This window comes from Otolemur garnettii, unplaced genomic scaffold (genome assembly GCF_000181295.1).
Source record: "Otolemur garnettii isolate 467f Iridium unplaced genomic scaffold, OtoGar3 scaffold00009, whole genome shotgun sequence".
NCBI classification, from domain to species: domain Eukaryota; kingdom Metazoa; phylum Chordata; class Mammalia; order Primates; family Galagidae; genus Otolemur; species Otolemur garnettii.
The window spans coordinates 3649986-3670589 of record NW_003852404.1 but is presented as its reverse complement, the minus strand read 5'-3'; the positions used below and the strand labels follow the sequence as shown (position 1 = coordinate 3670589).

At 38.1% G+C, this 20604-nt stretch overlaps 1 protein-coding gene across 3 annotated transcripts in view; it reads right to left on the bottom strand.

Moving 5' to 3' along the window:
- Positions 1-20604, bottom strand: part of USP48 (ubiquitin specific peptidase 48) — a 95899-nt gene that overhangs the window by 28102 nt on the left and 47193 nt on the right. The window contains exons 9-15 of one of the 3 annotated variants that reach the window (XM_003783819.2): positions 19866-20045; positions 16505-16633; positions 15351-15500; positions 11080-11277; positions 10120-10234; positions 9087-9217; positions 3534-3605 (exon numbers count right to left, since the gene is read on the bottom strand). In XM_003783819.2, coding sequence (XP_003783867.1) covers positions 3534-3605; positions 9087-9217; positions 10120-10234; positions 11080-11277; positions 15351-15500; positions 16505-16633; positions 19866-20045 — 975 coding nt within the window. The remainder of the gene's footprint in view (positions 1-3533; positions 3606-9086; positions 9218-10119; positions 10235-11079; positions 11278-15350; positions 15501-16504; positions 16634-19865; positions 20046-20604) is intronic. The other 2 variants (XM_023509709.1, XM_023509710.1) reach the window with 2 other exon arrangements.

Below are 20604 nucleotides of genomic sequence, written 5' to 3'. Positions count from 1 at the left end.
AAGGGCGTAGTTACATTCTCTGCCTACATTCTTTGTAGGAAGCCTCCTCTACTTCCTACAAATAGCCATCCCCTCTGGGCACACGCGACTACAAGCTCACCTTTTGGCAATAAAAGCTAAGGCCTCAGCACTGGGGACACAAACACAGAGACAAAGGAAGGAATAAGCAGAGGGAAAAATAAGTAAATGTTCCCAGCCTGAGTGCCGGGACTCCCAAGCCTTCTTCTCTCCTTAGCCCCAGAAAAGTGACAGCAGGTCTACACTTCGAAACAGGAGAATGGAAGATGTTTATGGACAAATCTGAGCAGCCCAAAGTCAGGCACTGACACTGGGAATTCCCCCAGTGATAAAAAACCATTCAGGGCACCTGAATAATCACCAAGACCTTCTGAGGCTTTGGTAGCTTCCAGAGTGCCCAGCACAATAAATGAGATAAGGCCTATACCAAAGCAGGTTACTGTGAAACTGCACAACACTGGGACAAAAATCCTGTAAGATTTTAGAAATGGAAGGGGAAAAAAAAATTGTCTTCCAACAGACAATTCTCACCTCTCTGTGCCTCAGTTTGCTTACTCATCAGTACAATGAATGCAGTAATAAATTTACTTCACAGAGTTGTTGTATAGCTTCAGTTAGTATCTATACATTTAGAAACCTACTAGGCACATAAATACTAATTGTCCACCATCATCTCACTACTGCTAGTATTACTGCTACTGCCAACATGAACACATCTCTAGAAAGAAATTTTACTATAAACTTACTGAGCTAAGTGCATTGCTAAGTAAGGTCTGATATCTCGTGCTTGAAAAACTTTACCCTGGAAACACAGTACACTGGTGTGTACTGTGAATAACAAAGCTAGAAGGTAAACCCAAGTAATGTAAATGCAAACAAAAGTAGAGAACCATCCTAAAAAAAAAAAATTAGATAACAAAGCATGACATCAAAACACTGAGTTATAGATCAAGCTCAAGGTTTAAAAAATAGCTCTTGCGTGCAATTTCTGAGGGGCTGAGGAGTGCGGCGTGTGTCCTGAAATCACACTCAGCTCTGCCAGGCTTTCTAGTCAAAGCTGTCAAAACTGAAATGACATAAGACGTAGGAAGGTAGAGCAAAGTCAGTGAGCTGAGGAGCCCGATGACAAACTGAGCTCTGGCGCTGTTTCAACCAGCCGATGAAACTTGGTCTTCTGCCACAAATGTTTCAACTCTCAAAACGGACACACTATATCCACATTTACGCCATGAAGGCAACAGTGGAAGAACATGCTCGTTTTGGCTTTGACGTTTTGACGTAACCGTTCCTTCTATTTATTGACTGACACTAACTACTCAGCACTCAGGAAGTCAGTTCATCTTGTTGACATTCGTGCTCCTGCCATGCAGTCCTAGTATGTGGAAAATCAACTCAGAGACAGATGGGGTTGCAATGGGAAGAACAGATGGAACTGGCATCCACGGATACCCGAATCCACACCCCAGGACAAGCCCTTCCTACCTAGTCATGTGGCCTATAAATGGGAATGCCACTACTCAGTAAGCTAAGTGCAATTAAGAATTCAAGTGCCGCTCAAGTGACAACTATCATCACTAGTGTCATCACTAAAAGTGCTAGTACGCATGAGGGTTACGTGTGAGACATCCACTGGTTCACAGTGAACTGATAAAACAAGAATTAAAATGAGGAATTTATTAGGACCAACAGAAATTCTATTATTAACAAGACATTATTAGCACATAACGAGAAATGCCGAGTGATGCCTGTGGCTCAGTGAGTAGGGCGCTGGCCCCCGTATACAGAGGGTGGCAGGTTCAAACCCAGCTTTGGCCAAACTGCAACAATAAAAATAGCCAGGTATTGTGGCAGGCGCTTATAGTCCCAGCTACTTGGGAGGCTGAGGTAAGAGAATCGCCTAAGCCCCAGAGCTGGAGGTTGCTGTAAGCTGTGATGCCACAGAACTCTAACAAGGGTGACAAAGTGAGACTGTCTCTAAAAAAAAAAGAAAGAGAGAGAGAAATGCCCAAATGTGTGTTAACACTATAAACCACTGACATCCCAACTTCTCTGGGTTCAACTGTTCTCACAACAGATTTTTAAGAGGTGGGGACGGGTTTTCTAGATGTAAGATCTTATCATCAGCAAAAAGCAATAGTCTGACTTCCCCTTTCCCGATTTGGATATCCTTTATTTATCTTGCCTGACTGCTCCGGCTAGGACTTCCAGCACTGCTAAACTGAAGTAGAGACAGTGAGCACCCTTGTTTTGTTCAAACAATAGATGCTGGCATGGACGCAGAGAAAAAGGAACACTTAGACACTGTTGGCGGAACTGCAAATTAGTACAACCTCTATAGAAAACAGTATGGAGATTCCTCAAAGAACTACAAGTAGACCTACCATTTGATCCTGCAATTCCACTACTTGGTATTTACCCAAAGAAATCATTTTATCAAAAAGATACCTACCCTTGAACGTTTATTACAGCACAATTCACAATTGCAAAGATGTGGTATCAATCCAAGTGCCCATCAATTCATGAGCAGATTAACAAAATGTAGCATATGTATGCCGTGGAATATTACGCAGGCATAAAAAAGGATGGATTAAATGCCATATGCAACAATTTGCACGGAACTGGAGAACATGATTCCAAGTATCCAAAGATGGAAAAAGAAACACACCACACGCTGCTACTAAGTTGGAATAGATGAACACACGGACACAGAAGGAAGTAAAACTCAGTGGATCTCAATTCAGCAGGGGGGAAGAGGGGAGGAGAGAATGGGTGAAAATCTACCTACCAGGTACAACCAACACAATCTGTGCGATGAGCACACGACTTACAGCTCTAATTCAAGCATTGCAAAAGCTATCCATATAACCAAAAACATTGGTACCCCTATAATATTTTGAAACAATAATAAAAGATAAGAAGTGTATGCATGTGCGCACACGGTAGGGAGAACTTACAAAGTAGAAAACAGAAAAGTAGATACCTGTTTGTTTGACTTCCAGAGTGCTATTAGAACATTATGTCTTATATACAATGAATCCCTTGCACCGCGATCTTGCAAAAGGTACTTATTACAAGTGACCATTCACTAAGACCAACTAAAAAATACCTGAACAAATACACAGGACTAAATAAGGATTTAGAATTTATTGTCTGTTAAAAGTAGCACATTACACAGCAGCTACTCAATAAATGTTTAAGAAATTATAGCACAGATAACCCTAATAAAAAGGAGAAACACACAAACCCTATTCTCAAAGTGTTCAAACTGAACAACGACGAATAGTCATGAAAACAAATGAAATTCATCCCTTCAGACTTAAAGCCCATCAATGTGTTACGGGACAAAAAGTCCTCAACATAGTAAGTGACAAAAATTTCACCTCCAGTAATTTCCTTCAAAATATGGGAAAATCCTATTTAAAAAATTTTGCAAGGTGCAAAGCAGAGGCATGAAAGCGAACAGTGACAAAACAGAAGGTAAGAAACAGTAAAACAGATTCACATTTCCAACTTACCATGTGGACAGAGAATGTCTTCATTAAAATTTAATTCCTCCTCCTCTTCTTTTCTGTCTTCCTTTGATTCATCTAATCAAAAGAAGTAACAGATAATGACTACTGCGGTTGTATTTAAAGTTCAAAGCGGCATAGGTACTATTCTGCACAATTTTTGAACAAAGAAAACTTTAAAACATTTTCAAAATTAGACTCAAGTGATTCCTACTCAGTTCTGCTAAGAAATGTTATATTTCTTTCCCTTACAAGGAAAGAAACTATCTCGATGACAGCTAACTTTTTAAAGATTTAGGTTACACAAGAAGATGTGCCTTTCTTCAATTTGAAAAATAATTTACATATTCTTCCTATTAATTCTAGCCAAAGTCTTCAGAATACTGTGGCATAAACCTAGTTAGTCATCTACATCATATGTCATGTCATTTTACCTCTCGACTCTTTTAGGGGTTGAACACAAAGCTTTAAAGGCAAATGAAATAAGGATTTAACCTTTAACATCAAACGTATACATACAGTAGTCTCTCCTCATCAATAGGGGATATATGTTCCAAGCCCCCCTGGATATGGGAAACCTCAGAGAGTAGTGAACTTGACTGTCATCAACTGGAACACATTTCTCTTCATGTCCCCATCCATAAACTGAATGCTTTTTCCATCTTAACAAGCATTTATCATATACTATTGTCATAAACTTCTGTAATTGGAGGATCACAACAAAACTAACACAAATTTCTTTTTTCTTCATCATAATTTCAGGGACAGAACTCATTCTTACCATAGATCTTAACAACCCTATCATTTCTCAGACTTTTGGCTAAGATCAAGTATAGATCTTAACAACCGTAACAAAGGACTTTTTCTTTCATTCCTTTATATTAAGTCAAGAATTTTCTTTTTTTTTTTTTTTTTTGAGACGGAGCCTCAAAGCTGTCCCCCTGGGTAGAGTGCCATGGCATCATGCTCACAGAAACCTCCAACTCCTGGGCTCAAGCGAGTCTCCTGCCTCAGCCTCCCAAGTGACTGGGACCACAGGCGCCCGCCACAGCGCCTGGCCATTTTTTGTTTGCAGCCATCATTGTTGTTTGGCGGGCCCGGGCTGGGGATTCGAACCTGCCACCTTAGGTGTATGTGGCTGGCGCCTTAACCACTTGAGCCACAGACGCTGAGCCAAGTCAAGAATTTTCACCTTTTTCACCAAAAGGAAGCATTTTAGGGCTTTTCTTTGGCATATCCCAATTGCAAGCATCATTTCTCTTGGTATTTGTGGCCATTATTAAGTAAAATAAGGCTGATTTAAACACAAGCACTGCAACAGCCCATTTGACAAGAGGGAAACTAAGGGACCAGTGATCGTGTAGGGCAACAATGTTGGTATCAGACAAATCAACGGCCAGGAAGGAAGCAGCAGGATGGCGGGGTATTTCATCATGCTACCTAGAATGGTGTCTTAATTTAAACTCGTGAATTGTTTATTTCTGGAATTTTCCATTGATTATTTTTAGACCATAGCTGACTATAGGTGACTGAAACCATGAAAATCAAAACTGTAGATATGGGGGTTTACTATAATAAGAACTATATATATGACATACATATACATAACACACAGTTACATAACTACTATATAATAAGAAACTTTTTTTTTTTCTTTTCTTTCTTTCCTTTTTTTTTTGTGAGACAAAGTCTCATTTTGTTGCCCTTGGTAGAGTGCCTATGGTGTCACAGCTCACAGCAACCTCAAACTCTTGGGCTTAAGCAATTCTCTTGTCTCAGCCTCCCAAGTAGCTGGGACTACAGGCGCCCACCACAACGCCTGGCTATTTTGTTGTTGTTGTAGTTGTCAACAACTACAGGCCCTGGCTCAGTTCAAACCTACCAGCCTTGGTGTATGTGGCCAGTGCCCTAACCGCTGAGTTATGGGCCCTGAGCCAAATATACTTTTTTTGTTAACAATTCTCTTACAGTATCTGCTTTCCCTAATTGTCTGTAATGTGTCACTGTCAATCTGTAGTTGTGTATACTGGATACATGATCAAATAAAGAAATCTTAAGTATCAGGAGATTAGAATAGTTACCCATGGGTTTTCCAGGTCAAGTACCTACCACATTTTTAATACACTTAATGCATACAAAGAATATTTACTAATTATTAAAAAGGTTCAAGCAGAAAAGGGGGTGAAGGACATGATTAGATAATTCTGTTTCCACTTTCTCTTTGTCACACAAATACAAATAACTTCTCCAACATGAGACAATGGTCCATCTCAGTAATAATTTGAAATATGTAAGCCTCAGTATTGCTCATTTTCCTATATGAGATGAATAAAAATGGACAAGAATGATGTATTTAGGTTGACAAAAGCATGCAAAAATGAGACCTCTCACATGCATTGGAGGAAATTTATCAACAATCAGGGATGGGGGCAGCAACTGTGGCTCAAAGGGGTAGGGTGCTGGCCCCATATGCTGAAGGTGGTGGGTTCAAACCCAACCCCAGCCAAAAACTGCAAAAAAAAAAAAAAAAAAAAATCAGGGATGGGGACCAGAGGCCTTTTAAGGCCACATATGGTCTTTTAGATCCTTAAGTGCAACCTTTAGACTAAACCCAAATTTTACATAACAAATCCAATTTATTTATTCCTTAATTATTATTGGGGTGGGGGTGACAGAGTCATGCTCTGTTACCCTAAGTAGAGTGCAGTGGCATCATCATAGCTCACTGCAACCTCCAACTTCTGGGCTCAAGTGATCCTCCTGCCTCAGCCTCTACGTAGCTGGGATTATAGGCACCTAGTGTAAGGCCTGGCTAATTTTTCAATTTGATAGAGACAGGTCTTGCTCCAAATCATGCTGGTCTTGGACTCTTCTGCTTAAGCAATCCTCCTATTTTGGTCTCTCAGAGGACTAGGATTACAGGAGTGAGCCACCATGCCTGCCACAAACCCTTTTATGAAAAAAGGTACAGCAGAGGATGATGAAGCTTTTCTACCTTTGGTGCTTAAAAAAAGAACAATCTTGAAATCAGAAGGCCACAGGCTCTTTGTACCAGGATGGATCAGTATGTGATAATTAATAAAGGTGTATGTTTCTCTGATCCAGCCTTTTCTAGAATTTATTCCTCAGAAATAATCCGAAAATCACACAAAGATGTATATATAGGACACATAAAGATGCTTCCTGTATCTGTGCTTATATAGTAATTGTAAAAAATTGGAATGGAATCAGTTAAATAAACATACAATATATCCACACAGTGAAATGCAGCCTCTAAATAAAAAGAGCGCCATGCTTTGACAGGGGGAGATGAACTGTGCCTATATGAGCTCCATTATAAAAAGCCACTGTTCAGGTGATCGTATTTGCTGGGAGGGCTTTGTTCTGCTTTGTTATCTTTGTGCTGCTTCCAGCTTTTAAAATTTTTGAATGCGGGGAGGAGAAGAAAGGCACATTATCCTGAAAGCAACAGGAAAAATATTTTTAAGCTAGGCCAACATCAAGGTACTTTTTTTGTTTTTTTTGAGACAGAGTCTCACTATGTCGCCCTTAGTACAGTGCCGTGACTTCATTGCTCACAGCAACCTCAAACTCTTGGGCTCAAGTGATTCTCTTGTCTCAGCCTCCCAAGTAGCTGGGACTACAGATGCCCGACACAATGCTTATTTTTTTTTCAGTTGCCCTTGTTGTTTTAGCAGGCCTGGGCAGGGTTTGAACCCACCAGCCTCAGTGTATGTGGCTGGCGCCCTATCCTCTGAGCTACGGGTGCTGCCCATCAAGGCACTTTCTATTATGGCATTCAACTTAACTGAAAAGCAACAGACACTGACATATAAAAAGGCTCAAAAGAGCAATAAATACTTAATACTAGGTCATGTGATACCACTAAAATTACAGTATGGTTTTTCAAATGTAGGACAATAAAACTCAAATTATGTTGAGTTCATGAACTAAACAGCACAATATTTTAATTGAAAGTAAAAAACACTTCAAAATTAAATTTTTTTTTTTTTTTTTTTGAGACAAGAACCTCAAGCTGTCCCCCTGGGTAGAGTCCTATGGCATCACAGCTTACAGCAACCTCCAACTCCTGGGCTCAAGTGAGTCTCCTGCCTCAGCCTCCCAAGTAGCTGGGACCACAGGTGCCCGCCACAACGCCTGGCTATCCTTTGGTTGCAGCTGTCATTGTTGTTTGGAGGGCCTGGGTTGGATTCGAACCCGCCACCTTAGGTGGCTGGCGCCCTAGCTGCTTAAGCCACAGGCGCCAAGCCGAAAAATAAAAATGTTAAAAGCCACAGCTCAAGAAGCTTAAAACAAACAGTGATTTTGTATTATGGGAAGACCCATACTAAATAACATAAATATAATTTGAAATTATATAAATGACAGAAAATGTTTAAATGCATCAACGGAATATTTCAATAAAAAGGTTAAGAATATTAAAATGATTAAAAATATTAATATTTTAAAATAAGAAAATTGGGCCAGGCACTGTGGATGATGCCCTATATATAATCCCAACTTTGAGAGGCTGAGGCAGGAAGACTGTTTGAGACCAGGAGTTCAAGACCAACCTGCTCAACATAGTGAGACACTCATCTCTATAAAAAATTAAAAAATAGGCCAGGCGTGACAGCTCATCCTAGCACTCTGGGAGGCTGAGGTGGGCAGATTGTTTGAACTGAGGATTGTGAGACCAGCTGCATTGTGGTGGATGCCTGTAATCCCAGCTACCTGGGAGTTTGAGGCAAGAGGATCACCTAAGCCCAAAAAACAGGTTAATGTGAGCTATGACACCACCACAGCATTTAACCCCAGAGTGACAAAGTAAGAATGTCTCAAGAAATAAATAAAAATTTGAAAATAAAATAAAAATAAGAAATTTAAGTGAAGTAATTGTTTATGGATCCCAATATGCTATGGGTAGCTAATTCCTAAATTAGTAAATCTGTTTAAACCATTAGTCTCCATTTTAAATCTAAAAATAATTTTAATGCCTTACTGATTATACGTAATTCAATTTATTGGTTGATTTACAGTAACATAATTTTCTATTTGAAAGCATAGCTTCAGAGACCTCAGAAGAATATACAAGCAAAGGCTATTCTTAAGCTGCCCTCTCTCCTTGATGAAAAAGGCACAAGTACAAGGTCATCTGATTGACGAAGACAGCCTTTAAGTGTGGCAGATAATCTAAAACCAAAATGTACTGAGCTTACATTACGCTACGCAATTCGCAGTAGACTTAACCTTTCTTTAAACTTTTAGCCTAGAGCAGAATTAAGATTAATTGTGCATGTGATTAACTTGAGAGAGCTCAAGCCCAAAGCATGATAAGTTATAAAGGAAAATTCCACATGTGAGCTGAGTCCCTGCTGCATTACAATAGCTTAAAAATCTTTTATTTGCCCTGAGCTATTTTTTGAGAGCTTTTGGTTTAATAAAGAGTTGTCTTCAAAATTACATGGCTGGGTATTAAACCAATCTTACTAAAAGTGAGATGTTTATAATTTCATGGTGTATTTCCACAATGATTTACACACAGAGTTAAAACGTCACCTTTATTCAAGGTGCTGCCATTCATTTTTCCATTGCTGTGGTCTGTGTCGCCATCTTGCTCGTCCAGCTGTTCGAGAGCCAGCTGGCGCCAACTCCGCAAGGAGGATTTTCCCACCCAAAATCCATCCGTGCTGTGGAACAGAGAGAATGGTAAATCGTACAAGCAACACTTCCTAGTGTTTGCTTCTTTCCTTGTAAAGCCTACAACTAAAATGAAATTCAAACACTTAAAATCGGCTACAGTGTACACATTTTTTTAATTCTACTTTCTCATTTTGGCCCTTCTCATTCCTCACTATAGAATTACAGGTATGTAATATTTTGTTTCCACTATAACTCTCATCCTACTTCTCCTACTCCTCGTTTATATTCATGCCAAGCACACCAATCGAATGGCCACTTCCTTTCACTTATTATCCACTATTGTGTACAGCTCTGTCTTTAGGTAGGGCGTATGGACATTCACATATATACACATACATCCGTGTCTGTTCAAATATATACATTCAGTGAACTAGATTATTGTTTGGGAAATAAAAAACTTAAATTGAACCCAGACATAACAAATCTCTCTTTTAACTGTCGTCTTCTATTGGTTCCTAGGTCCAGAGGTAGGCATTCTATGGAATGGAGTTCAACATAGAACAAGTACCCTGAAAGTTTCTAAGAAATGGTATACTCGGTGGAGCATCTGCAGGCCTGCCAGGAATGCCTTTCCTTGTAACGTAAGCTTTGTACTATTTTGTACCAGAGCCCAGGCTAACCCTCTGCCTCAGTCTGGTCAGGTCTCAAATCCACATTTCTGCTTCTTCTTCCTTTCTAATGGAGAGAACACAATTGCAAAGGCTGTCTGACTAAGTTTTCTTTATCACAAGACAATCACCGCAAAACAGTGCTTTTTTTCGGTCTGATTCTGCCATCTACTTCACCGCTTCTTTTAAAAATCCTTATTTCTTATTTTCAATAAGTAATAAGCTGTTTGGTAATTACCTCTTGAAAACGTCTAATAAACAACGTACACTGTGCGACATACCCCTTCACTGCTGCTTTTAGCAGGTTATTAACAGTTTTATAATCTTCGTTGAGCTGGTTCTTCAGGCGCAATACACGACAACGTTCTACCACACATTCCTTACACAGGGCTTTCACTAAAGGCAAGAAAGAATGAAGGGAAATACAGTTCATTCACACACAGACTTTCTGTTAGGAAAAGGTCTCGGCACTTCACAAACACATTCAACTTCTGAGCCAAAGCTAAAAATTTTGACGATATGGTAAACTGGTTTACACCCTATTTTGGTCCTATGGATGCCAAGGCAGCAGTATTGTTTCTCTATATAAAGAACAATGGTGGGAAGATTGCTTGAGGCCAGGAATTCAAGCTCAAGACCATCCTAACAACACAGCACACTGTTAGAATTCTCCGAAGCAAGGCACTGCAGGGAGATGCCACCACCCAGACAAGAGTTCAGGTGCCTTGAAGAGTATTATACACAGCACAAACTAACCAACTACTGCCAATGGCTTTTTTCTTTAATTTCAGATTGATATGAGGGTATATGCGATCAGGGTACATTGCTTGTTTCTGAAAGGTAAAGTCCAAGATGTAGCTCTGTCCTTCGCCTAAAAGTTTGCCATGTATCCGTACACTGTACGGGTTAGATGGGACTTTACTAATCCCCTTCCTCGATTCCCCCTTCTCAAAATTTAACCGAGTTTTTTTCTCATGTAGGTCTGTAGTTTTTTTTCCCCCCAAAAGGGTCATATTTTGTCTGCTTTGAGGGGACAGAAAGAAAGAAAACCCAATCCTCCACAAATAGCACCAGTCACTTTATTTCTACTTCATTCAGTAAATCTTTTCTGCAAAGGACAAGGAACATGTGGTTTAGCATGGTTTGGGTCACATCATCATAAGCCCCACTCAAAAAGACCTTAAGATGAAGACTCAGTGCACCGTTCTTTCTTTTTTAGCAGAGAAGACATCTCGAATTACCAGTTAGTCTTGGACCTCCTCCATATCTACTGTAGAAAATGTCAGCTGCATATTCAGATATTCTCTTCATAATTGATATTTTATCTGGATGAAGCTTGTCGTGAGCACACAGGCAAGCGTGATTATCAATAGGCTTGGTAGGTGTCGATTCATCCAACCACTTCTGCAGCCATTCAAGAGAGACAAACTCATAGGGCTCTAGGGAAGAAAGCATTGAAAAGAATCTATGTATTTTTACATTTTTTTGACTAAATGATATATTCATCTTCCTCATAAGACAACGCACACTCTGTCCAAAGTTAGCAGAATCAGAAGAATCATTGTTTGGGCAAGATGTTTGATGAGGATGACACAAAGCTCCATTTAACTACCACTCCTCTGAGTTCCAAGGAACTGTGCAGTGTGATGCTGAGTCTGCACGGTACTCTGAGATCGGCTGGTATTATTAACCACATTCTACAAGAGGCATCCACAGAGAGCAGTGTCTTGCTTGATAGCACAGCAGAGCTTTGATCAGGACACCCGTTTGTTGACTACAAGTCATGCTCCACACTGGCTTGCAAATCATACAACCTTATCGTCTAGTAGGTTTACTTCATAACTTATGTTCATCAACACGTTTCACAAATATGTGAAATACAGCTGAGAATTAAAATGAGAAGCCAGACTGAGCTCTAAATTAGGAATTAACCTAGTCAGCTGTAACTACACTTTACAAGTCCACTTCAATCAGTGGACTGTTCTTCATCCAAGATGATGCTGATGTTGATTTTGAAAAGGTACTTAATTCCCCCACCCAAATCCATTCCATGATCTGTTCATTATGTTATATTTATTTCAAGAAAGCAGCCTGTTTTAAACAAGTTCCAGGATGAAGTACACTAGAACGGAATTATTATCAATTTTGAAGTTGCAAAAATTCAAAGATAAAACCAAACACCTCAAAACAAGTTTTAATTGGGGAGAGGGAATCCCAGAGTTCCTTAAAAGCCAAAATTAAAGATAAAGGGCCAGCTTTGATTACTTACAAAGATCTCCAGTGAGTCCCAGCATAAAACATAGAAGAAAACATACAGAGGTTGAATTTATATATTTGTGTTATATACTCCTTCTGATGAGATCTGAGGGATAGACACTTCAATGCAAAGCCCATTTTGACCAATTTTATACTCCCCGGAGAGTTACACATCTAGAAAACTAACTCCCATTTTAACTTTAGTATCAAACATTTCAATTTTTACAAAAACAAAATTTGGCACTGTACAACATCATCGGAGAGCCTTCTGACTAGTCAGCTCTAATTCGGGTACAGAGAAAGAGCACAAGTCTGCAAGTTGAGACCAAGGTCTAATCCAAGTTCTGCCACCAAGAAACTAAACTTGAGCAAGTCACTTAAACTCTCTATGCTTTAAGTCTTTTATTTGTAAAATGAAGGTAATAATACCTGCCTTCTACCTACCTCAAAGGGATGTTGTTGAGTGTAAAAGATAAGATATATGAAGCATTTTGAGCTTTTTGGAAGAAAAGAGATATAGAACAGTTAATTATACATTCACACAATCTATGAGAGGGGAGACCTTAAGATGCAGTATGGGTAACATAGCTGTGGCATTTTACAACATATCATGGTATGGTTAATTACACTCAAAATACCTCTCAATTTTATTTGCCATGTATCAAGTTTAATCTCCCAGGGACAGAGAACAATGAATATCTAAAGAATGTAAAAGATATTTGCTCCTTATCGAAGAGCAAAATAAAAAATCTCAGCATATCTAATCTTCTCTCAAATATAGTAAGATAGCTTAAAATTCTGAGTAATCTTGAAGGCTATCAGAGAAAAAAAAAACCAGGATTGTGATAAAGAACAACCTTCAAGAATAATTCACTAGGTGTTCTAGTCTCCCTAGCCTCTGGGGAGGGGAGAATAGAGGGCAATTAAGTGGGCAAATAACCCACTTAATTGGAAGAATAAATGTAAGAATCCTGGCCATTACAATAAATGAAAGGAATCTAGGGGAACTAAAAATACACAAAGCAGTCCTTGCCAGGAGATGTCTGTGGGAATTCAAGGCCTAGGGTAACTGTACCCCTGACCTGTCCACCAACAATATGACTCAAATGCAGTTAGTGCAAGATATTGTCCAATCCCATAGAAAACTTGCAAGTGAAGCTTGTTGTTTCAGTTTTTGAATAGTTCGAAATGAATTTAATATAAGATATGAAGAGTAGAAAAACCACATATTATTTTATAGTAAGAAGAGGAAGGAAGAAAGCAACTGCACCCATATGTCTAATCCTAATACTGTATTTATTATTAACTCAGCCAGATTTCATTTTAGTGTACTATGGGATCCATGGGCAGAAGAAACTGTGGTCACAGAGGTTTTTCTTTCTCTTTCCATTTTCAATGTTTAGCACCATAAAGAGATGCATCAATCTCTGCCAAGAGCATCCCTGAGAAGAGTGTCTACTGCAAGTCTCACAGTAAAAGCAGATTCTGTAGTATTTGTGTTTCGGTGAACTACCTAAGTATGGAGTTCCAAAGGCACAATCAATGACCAAATGGGACTGACACCTCTACCTCATTATCAAGTTGGAGAGATCAGACTATATGAAATTTCAGCATTAGATGAAACAGGAAAACAATCGTTAAAATATTTGCCAAAGGGGAACTACACATTTTGGGCTAAAAATTATTTCTAATCAAAAAAAAAAAAGCCTGGATTTTTAAAATAGCTTTCTGCTGTAAGGTTATAAAGTCTAGAACAATCATAGCATAAAATATATTTGAAACACCTTAACTAGTGATAATTTTAAAATATTTGAACTTAAAAGGGTCAAAGGGTGTTCCCACGAGGCTTAGATTTTAGGGTAAGTGGCCATTTTCAAAATATGTTCACAAAGATAAGATTTAGAAAGTGCACACCAAAAATTTTCATTACCAGCACAAAACCATGGTCATTAACTGAGATTTTATATCATTTTAGGACATGGAATTTTCACTACGTAAGTTTACTGCAAATGGAAAAAAATTATAAAACTACGAATTGGTGAAAGTATAAATAACATAGCCTAAGAACATAGGTATAGGTTCTTACACGCTGAATGAAAACAGCCAAGGGAAACACAGTGTTAACACATAAACATCTTTGAACTATATAGTTCTAAGGAGTGGTTCAAAATAGAATTTCTCTTTAGACCCAGTAAGTCCTTTTCTCTTGCCCAGTGAATACAGGAACTGTGAATACAGTTCAGAAAATAGATTTCTAGGTCCCAACTTCCTGAACAAAGACCTGTAAATTTGGAGATTTGAGTCATGGGTTCATTTCCAAATCATTTCCAGTTAAATTAAGGTCTAATTCTTTAGGATAATCCCAACCCTTGGACAAAGTTAAAGAAAGAGGTTACAAAGAAGGGTCAGGATCAAATTAAGATGTAGTTTAGAAAAAGCTTGTATCTACTCTTACAGATTTAGCAATTTATATTCATCTTCCATTTAAAGTTATACCAGTAATGGAAAATTAAAGATATTAAAAAGACAAAACCACAAGTATAATTATGCTTGAGTATTTATTTTCTAAAGGTGGGATTAAATTGTTTATCTTCTGTAAGCAAGAGTTAGGTTGGGGGAATTCATGTCTGTGAAATGACAAAGATAACTTATTACAAATGGCATATCAGCCTTAATGAAGTTGGTTTCTTTTCTGAGACACTATAAACTTGAATAAACATATTCAATAGTAATGAGATGAGCTGGATTACATGGGATAATTCTAAGAAATCAAGGGTCAGCAGAGAGCTTTTCTTCTCTTAACATTTTATATTAAATTTCAAGTTCATCAAATAGTATCAAAAATTATAGTCAAAAAATTGCATCCATATAAAAGAATGCCTCTTAATTCTGTCAGGGCACAAAGTATCCAAAGAAACAGAATAAGCAACGTGCTCCCAATTGTAATCAGATTTTTCTTTAGAAACAAGTTAATATCTCACAGATAGGTATATCTACAAGACTCAGGTATGCAGAGTGCTGACCTAAATCTTATAATTTATTAACAACCACTCCTTTTAAAGTACAAGATAATTTAAATGATATGGAATGCTACACATCAAGGTATTGCTGGTTTACACAGTAATTTTAGAGTGTATAAGCTGGCTGTATGGTGTTGTAAGAAAAGATAGGAGGAAGTTTGTTCATATACATTTGTGAACATAAAGAAAACAAGGCACTTAATGGCAACAGTGCTGTCCCAAAATATCTTACAGACCAGCTCCAGCAGGTAACCTTTGGTACAGCTCCTTAACCTCTTCGTGTTTTGCTTTTCCTTTATCCACACTTTGCTTACGCATCTCGGCCATTTCAATACACCACTCCTCAAATTTTGAATTATCCCGATCTACCAGCTCTTGAAGAAAGGCTATTCAAAACAGAAAGACAAAAAATAACTTTATTCTGGTTTCCAAAAACAGAGAACCATGTGCTTTTCTCTACATTATATTAAATACTGGCTAAAACATTGGCCGCCATTTCCTACTGTGGTCTTCCCTGCTGTTGACGACCTCCAACACGAAGGCAGAAATAAAACTGAAGACGACCAATGGAGTGATACCAGGTTGATCCCCCGTCCCCTACCCCAGCTCTCTATGACATCATCAACCTCCCAGAACAATTAAATGGTTCAAAAAACACCACTTCAAAATGGATGATGTCACAGAACATAGAATAGTTAGTACTAAGAAAAATGACAAAGACTACCGACTACCATCAGGCCAGCAGCTCTTCCTCTTTTTTGTTTTAAAGATCTAAAAAGTCTATAAATAACTGACGAAAACTCACTAGTGCTCTACAAACAAAATAAAACCAAAATTACAGTTTTGTCTTAATCATTTTTGTAATTTTTAAAAATTGCTTTTGCTGGCTCGGCGCCTGTAGCTCACCCGGCTAAGGCGCCAGCCACGTACACCTAAGGTGGCGGGTTCGAATCCCCAGCCCGGACCCGCCAAACAACAATGACGGCTGCAACCAAAAAATAGCCGGGTGTTGTGGCGGGCACCTGTGGTCCCAGCTACTTGGGAGGCGGAGGCAAGAGACTCGCTTGAGCCCAGGAGTAGGAGGTTACTGTGAGCTGTAATGCCACGGCACTCTACCCAGGGGGACAGCTTGAGGCTCTGTCTCAAAAAAAAAAAAAAAAAAATTGCTTTTGCTTTTCTTTAAGGGAGGTCAGCAGACTAGTTCTGCCACTACTTTATTTTAAAAGCTCACTACTTTAAAGCAAATTTGTGATTAATAATTCTTTTCGCCCGCATTTATCATATGGCATCAACCTATCAGAATAAATAAAAGCAATCTGTTGCTTGTCATTAACCCTCAAGGATGGTATTCTCAAACTCTTGCCTGATTAAACCCTGGAAAATTGCTCACCTGGAACTTGAACAGTTGTGTTGGGCTTTTCTTGAGTTTGCAATCTATAAACCAACATGTACGCATTTCGAGAGCAGTGAGTTCCTTTGCCACACTTGGGTTTACGTGTTTGGGACTTAGAAGGTTCTGCTGAGGTAGAGAAATCAAAAGGCGACTTAACTGGAATGCCTACAGTTTGCTCATTCTTTGGGTAGGTAGGGGGTCCATAGAAAATATTTTCCAAAATACACACCTAAGATCCTCTAATCTGGATCCAAAACATTAAAAGGCATACAAAAATTCAGTGGGCTCTTTAGATTTTTGTATATTTAAAAAAGTTTACTACCCCTCCAAAAAAGAAAACACTATTTTTCCTGAGAACCTGGAACTGAAAAAAAAAGTACTATTACTTATGAGTTAGCATTAACGTTAGTCTTAAATTATAAAATTAACACAAGCTGATGTAATTGTGGAAGGAACCAAGGGAATTTAAATCTCTTTGTAACATTTTTATTCTTAATCTGAGCGCTTGGCATGCAAGTACTTATTTTAGTATTTTTTTTTAAATAATCAAAGAGTATATAAATGTATATGTAAAATTTAAAAGACAAAAACTAGATCAGTAAATAATTTTAGTAAAGAGACGCTCTTTAACTTAGTCAAAATAATAAAAATAAATCCAGTCTTAATTGCCTGAAGAAATAAAACAGCTTATTTGGGGAAATGGAATGAAATGCTAATAATCAAAAAGATTAGCCACTCATCGCCATGAACTCAGTAGCAAGTAAAAAACCTTCAGTGTTTGAGGTGGCAAGGATATCACGGAAAAGGAATCTTCAAACTGTGTCTCAGTATCGCAGGATAATTTTCCAAGATGTAAGAGGTGGTGTGCGGATCTGGGAAAATCCAATTACCAGATCCTAAATTCACTCTGTACATTTCTAAAACTGGCCAACCTCAACATTAAGGTTCCACAACGGTTTCTACCTTCTGTCACCATCATCTGTCTCCCCCTTCATGACAGGTTTCACCCATTTCACTGAAAGACGTACTTAAAAAAATTTTACTTTAATAAACTGTATAAGCTTTTGAGTCAAATTATGTATTAATATTTGTAATTTCAAAAATAACACTCTATCTGGAATTTTTTCACTATTTAGAGGTCTGAGGTCACAAAAAACTTAGCAAGCCCATTAGAATAAAGTGTTAAAAATGTGCTATTATTAATAAAAAAGAAGACCAGTTTATGTATCTTTGAAAAGGGTAGCAGTGGATATCAAATCTCTATGGTATTCAATTTCATTAGTACTCTGTTTAAAGAGTAATGTTGCTGTGTAAGTTTCAATATTTGTAATTTGTCATAAAATACATTATTTGGAGCTACTTAAATTTATGATGAAATATGTTGGATTTTAAAAAGTAGAGAGAAAAACAAAATTTATTCGGCATTCTTATGGCTAATACTTGAGCAAAGACCAAGACCACTGTACTCTCATAGGAAATTAAAATAACCAAAAGCATGTTCAGTCAAGATGAGGTTAGTCAATTCATTTCTACCTGAAGAGTATTCAAGATTTAAAATGTTCATTAGTTAAAATTCACAATAGAATACAGTAATGAATATCTAATGGAATTTAACAAATATTTTCTATTTTTGATTAAAAACAGATGAAAGCTTACAATATACATTACATGTAATAATTAGTTATTAAAACATTGGAATGGGATACTGCTGGGTGTGAAATCTTTTTCTTGAATTGTTTTAAGATTTAGGATGACCGGGGGGCAAGGGAAGGGAAAAGAAAAGAAAATAGAAAAAATAAAAAAAATAAATTAAATTTAGGATGACTAATACATAGAAGATGGACAGGACAGCTTTAACAATGCTTTTAATCCTACTCTGACTAAACGAAGATAGCTCAAATAAATTTCAGTATAGAACACTGAAATAGTCTACCTAACCACACCACCCTGAACATGCCAGGTCTTTTTATCTCAGAAGCTACGTAGGGTTGGGCCTGGTTAGAACTTGGATGAGACAGCAGTCAGGTAAAACTAAGACATAATTATTCACAATTTAAAGTTACATCTCAATTCTGTTCCCAGTGAGAATGTCACAATAAAAACATATACTCTATAAGCAAAAGTGAAGAATTTGAATAGGAAAAATGGAAGCAAGACTGTTTGGTCTTTAAACATGTAAATGGAATTTAAAAACAGAAAACATTTCTCCAAACTATAAGAATGTAGCCACCACATGAATATTTGCAGAGATGAGCCATATGCCTCAACAGCCAACTGCCATGCTCCTCCCTACTGGACATCTTGGAAAAGTGGCTTTGATCCGTTAGGAAAGAACAGTGGCAGGAGATGCACACCTACTCCCATTCCTTTTCTCCTACTCAGAGCCCAGAGTCTGAGCCTCACGCAAAATGATGGACATGGAAGATAGTAATAAACTGCTTAGGAGAGAGTGCTCCAGCCAGAATTACGTACCACCTTGGGAAATACACGGGTACTTGGGCCCTAGACAACTGATGTGACAAGAGGCACATATTGGGACACTACTTCAATAAGCCTATTTATGATAGGCCTCACTACACAACATCAAACAGCTCACTTCCCACAGAGGCACTGGTCCACCCTCTAGCAATGGGGTGAGATACTTACAGGGAGTAGCCAAGTTCTCAGCTGGAGTTAATTCCTGACCCAAGGAAAAGGACTACAAATCTCAACTTATTTAAAATCTATTCATCACTTTTAGCTTAATATCCACCACCCTCGCTTGCCCTCTAAAATAAATCCTGTAAGTGAAAACTATTTGTCGTCAAGCTTTACTGAAAGCATGATATTATGAAAACTACCTCTGAATCAAAATAATTTTTAAGCTCAATTTTCAAAAAGCAGGCAGTGGCTCGTGTGAATAATCCCAGTGCTTTGGGAGGCTGTGAGGGATGATTAACTGAGGCTGTGAGTTCTAGACCAGCCTGGGCATCACGAGACTCTGTATTTACTAAAAAGACATGTAAAAGAAATTAATTAGGTGAGGTGGTCCATGCCTGCAGTCCTAGCTACTCTGAGGCTGAGGTAAAAAAAAAAAAATAGCTTTAATCCAAAGAGTTGGAGGTTACAGTAAGCTATTATATGATTGCACCACTGCACTCCAGCCTGGGTGGCAGAAATGAGATCCTATCTTTTTTTTTTTTTAATAACAAAACAAAACAAAAAAGCAGACACTGCTAATAAAAGATGTTTGGTGTGTTTAAAAAATGTAAATATCCTTGACAATCCATAATAATCTTGGACCACAATAGTTTATCACAAATATTTCTGGGAAAAAAATTTATATTTTAAAAGGGCACTCACAACTTAAAGGTTTTACCTAGATCTTCCTCAATCCCTAGTTGCAATTTCTTCCCCTCCATCTTTTCTATGTCTTCGTCGTTAAACTTATACCATTCACCAGACTGTGGATCTTTCACATGGGCGATGTAGTGGCCAGAGTAAGCACTCACTCCCCTGTGTATGAGGACTGCGCTGAGTTCATACACATAGGACCCACCTGCAGAGGGAGAAACGGAGAAAGTAAAAGAAAATTGGGTGTTTCCTCTTATGTCCTAAGCCTTGATTGTAATGACTACGATTCTTTACATAGTATATGGTAGAATTCAAACACACATCAACTGAAATAAAAAATATGTAGTCTTAAAAAATAATGTAGCAGTCATTCTCTTAAGCAGCACACTGTATTAACTCTCCATCTTTCTACAAAATATGCTGATAGAAAATTGTAACACTATGGGGCGTCAGGGTGGATAAACTACTCTATAGCATGCTGTGCCCTTCCATACCAACTTGCTGACCCATGTGCTTACCAAGAATCAGCTGTTCATACTCGCCAATGCACTACAAAAATTAAGTTACACAAATCAGTATAAAATGAAAAGGCTATTGTTTGCAGAATAAAAGATAAATGTTTTAGGAAGATTTGAGGAAAGTCATTAAAAAAATTGCTTTCAAAATAGTCTGGGAGGCGCCTATAGCTCAGTGGATAAGGCGCCAGCCACATACACTGAGGCTGGCAGGTTTAAACTGGCCCAAGCCAGCTAAAACAATGACAA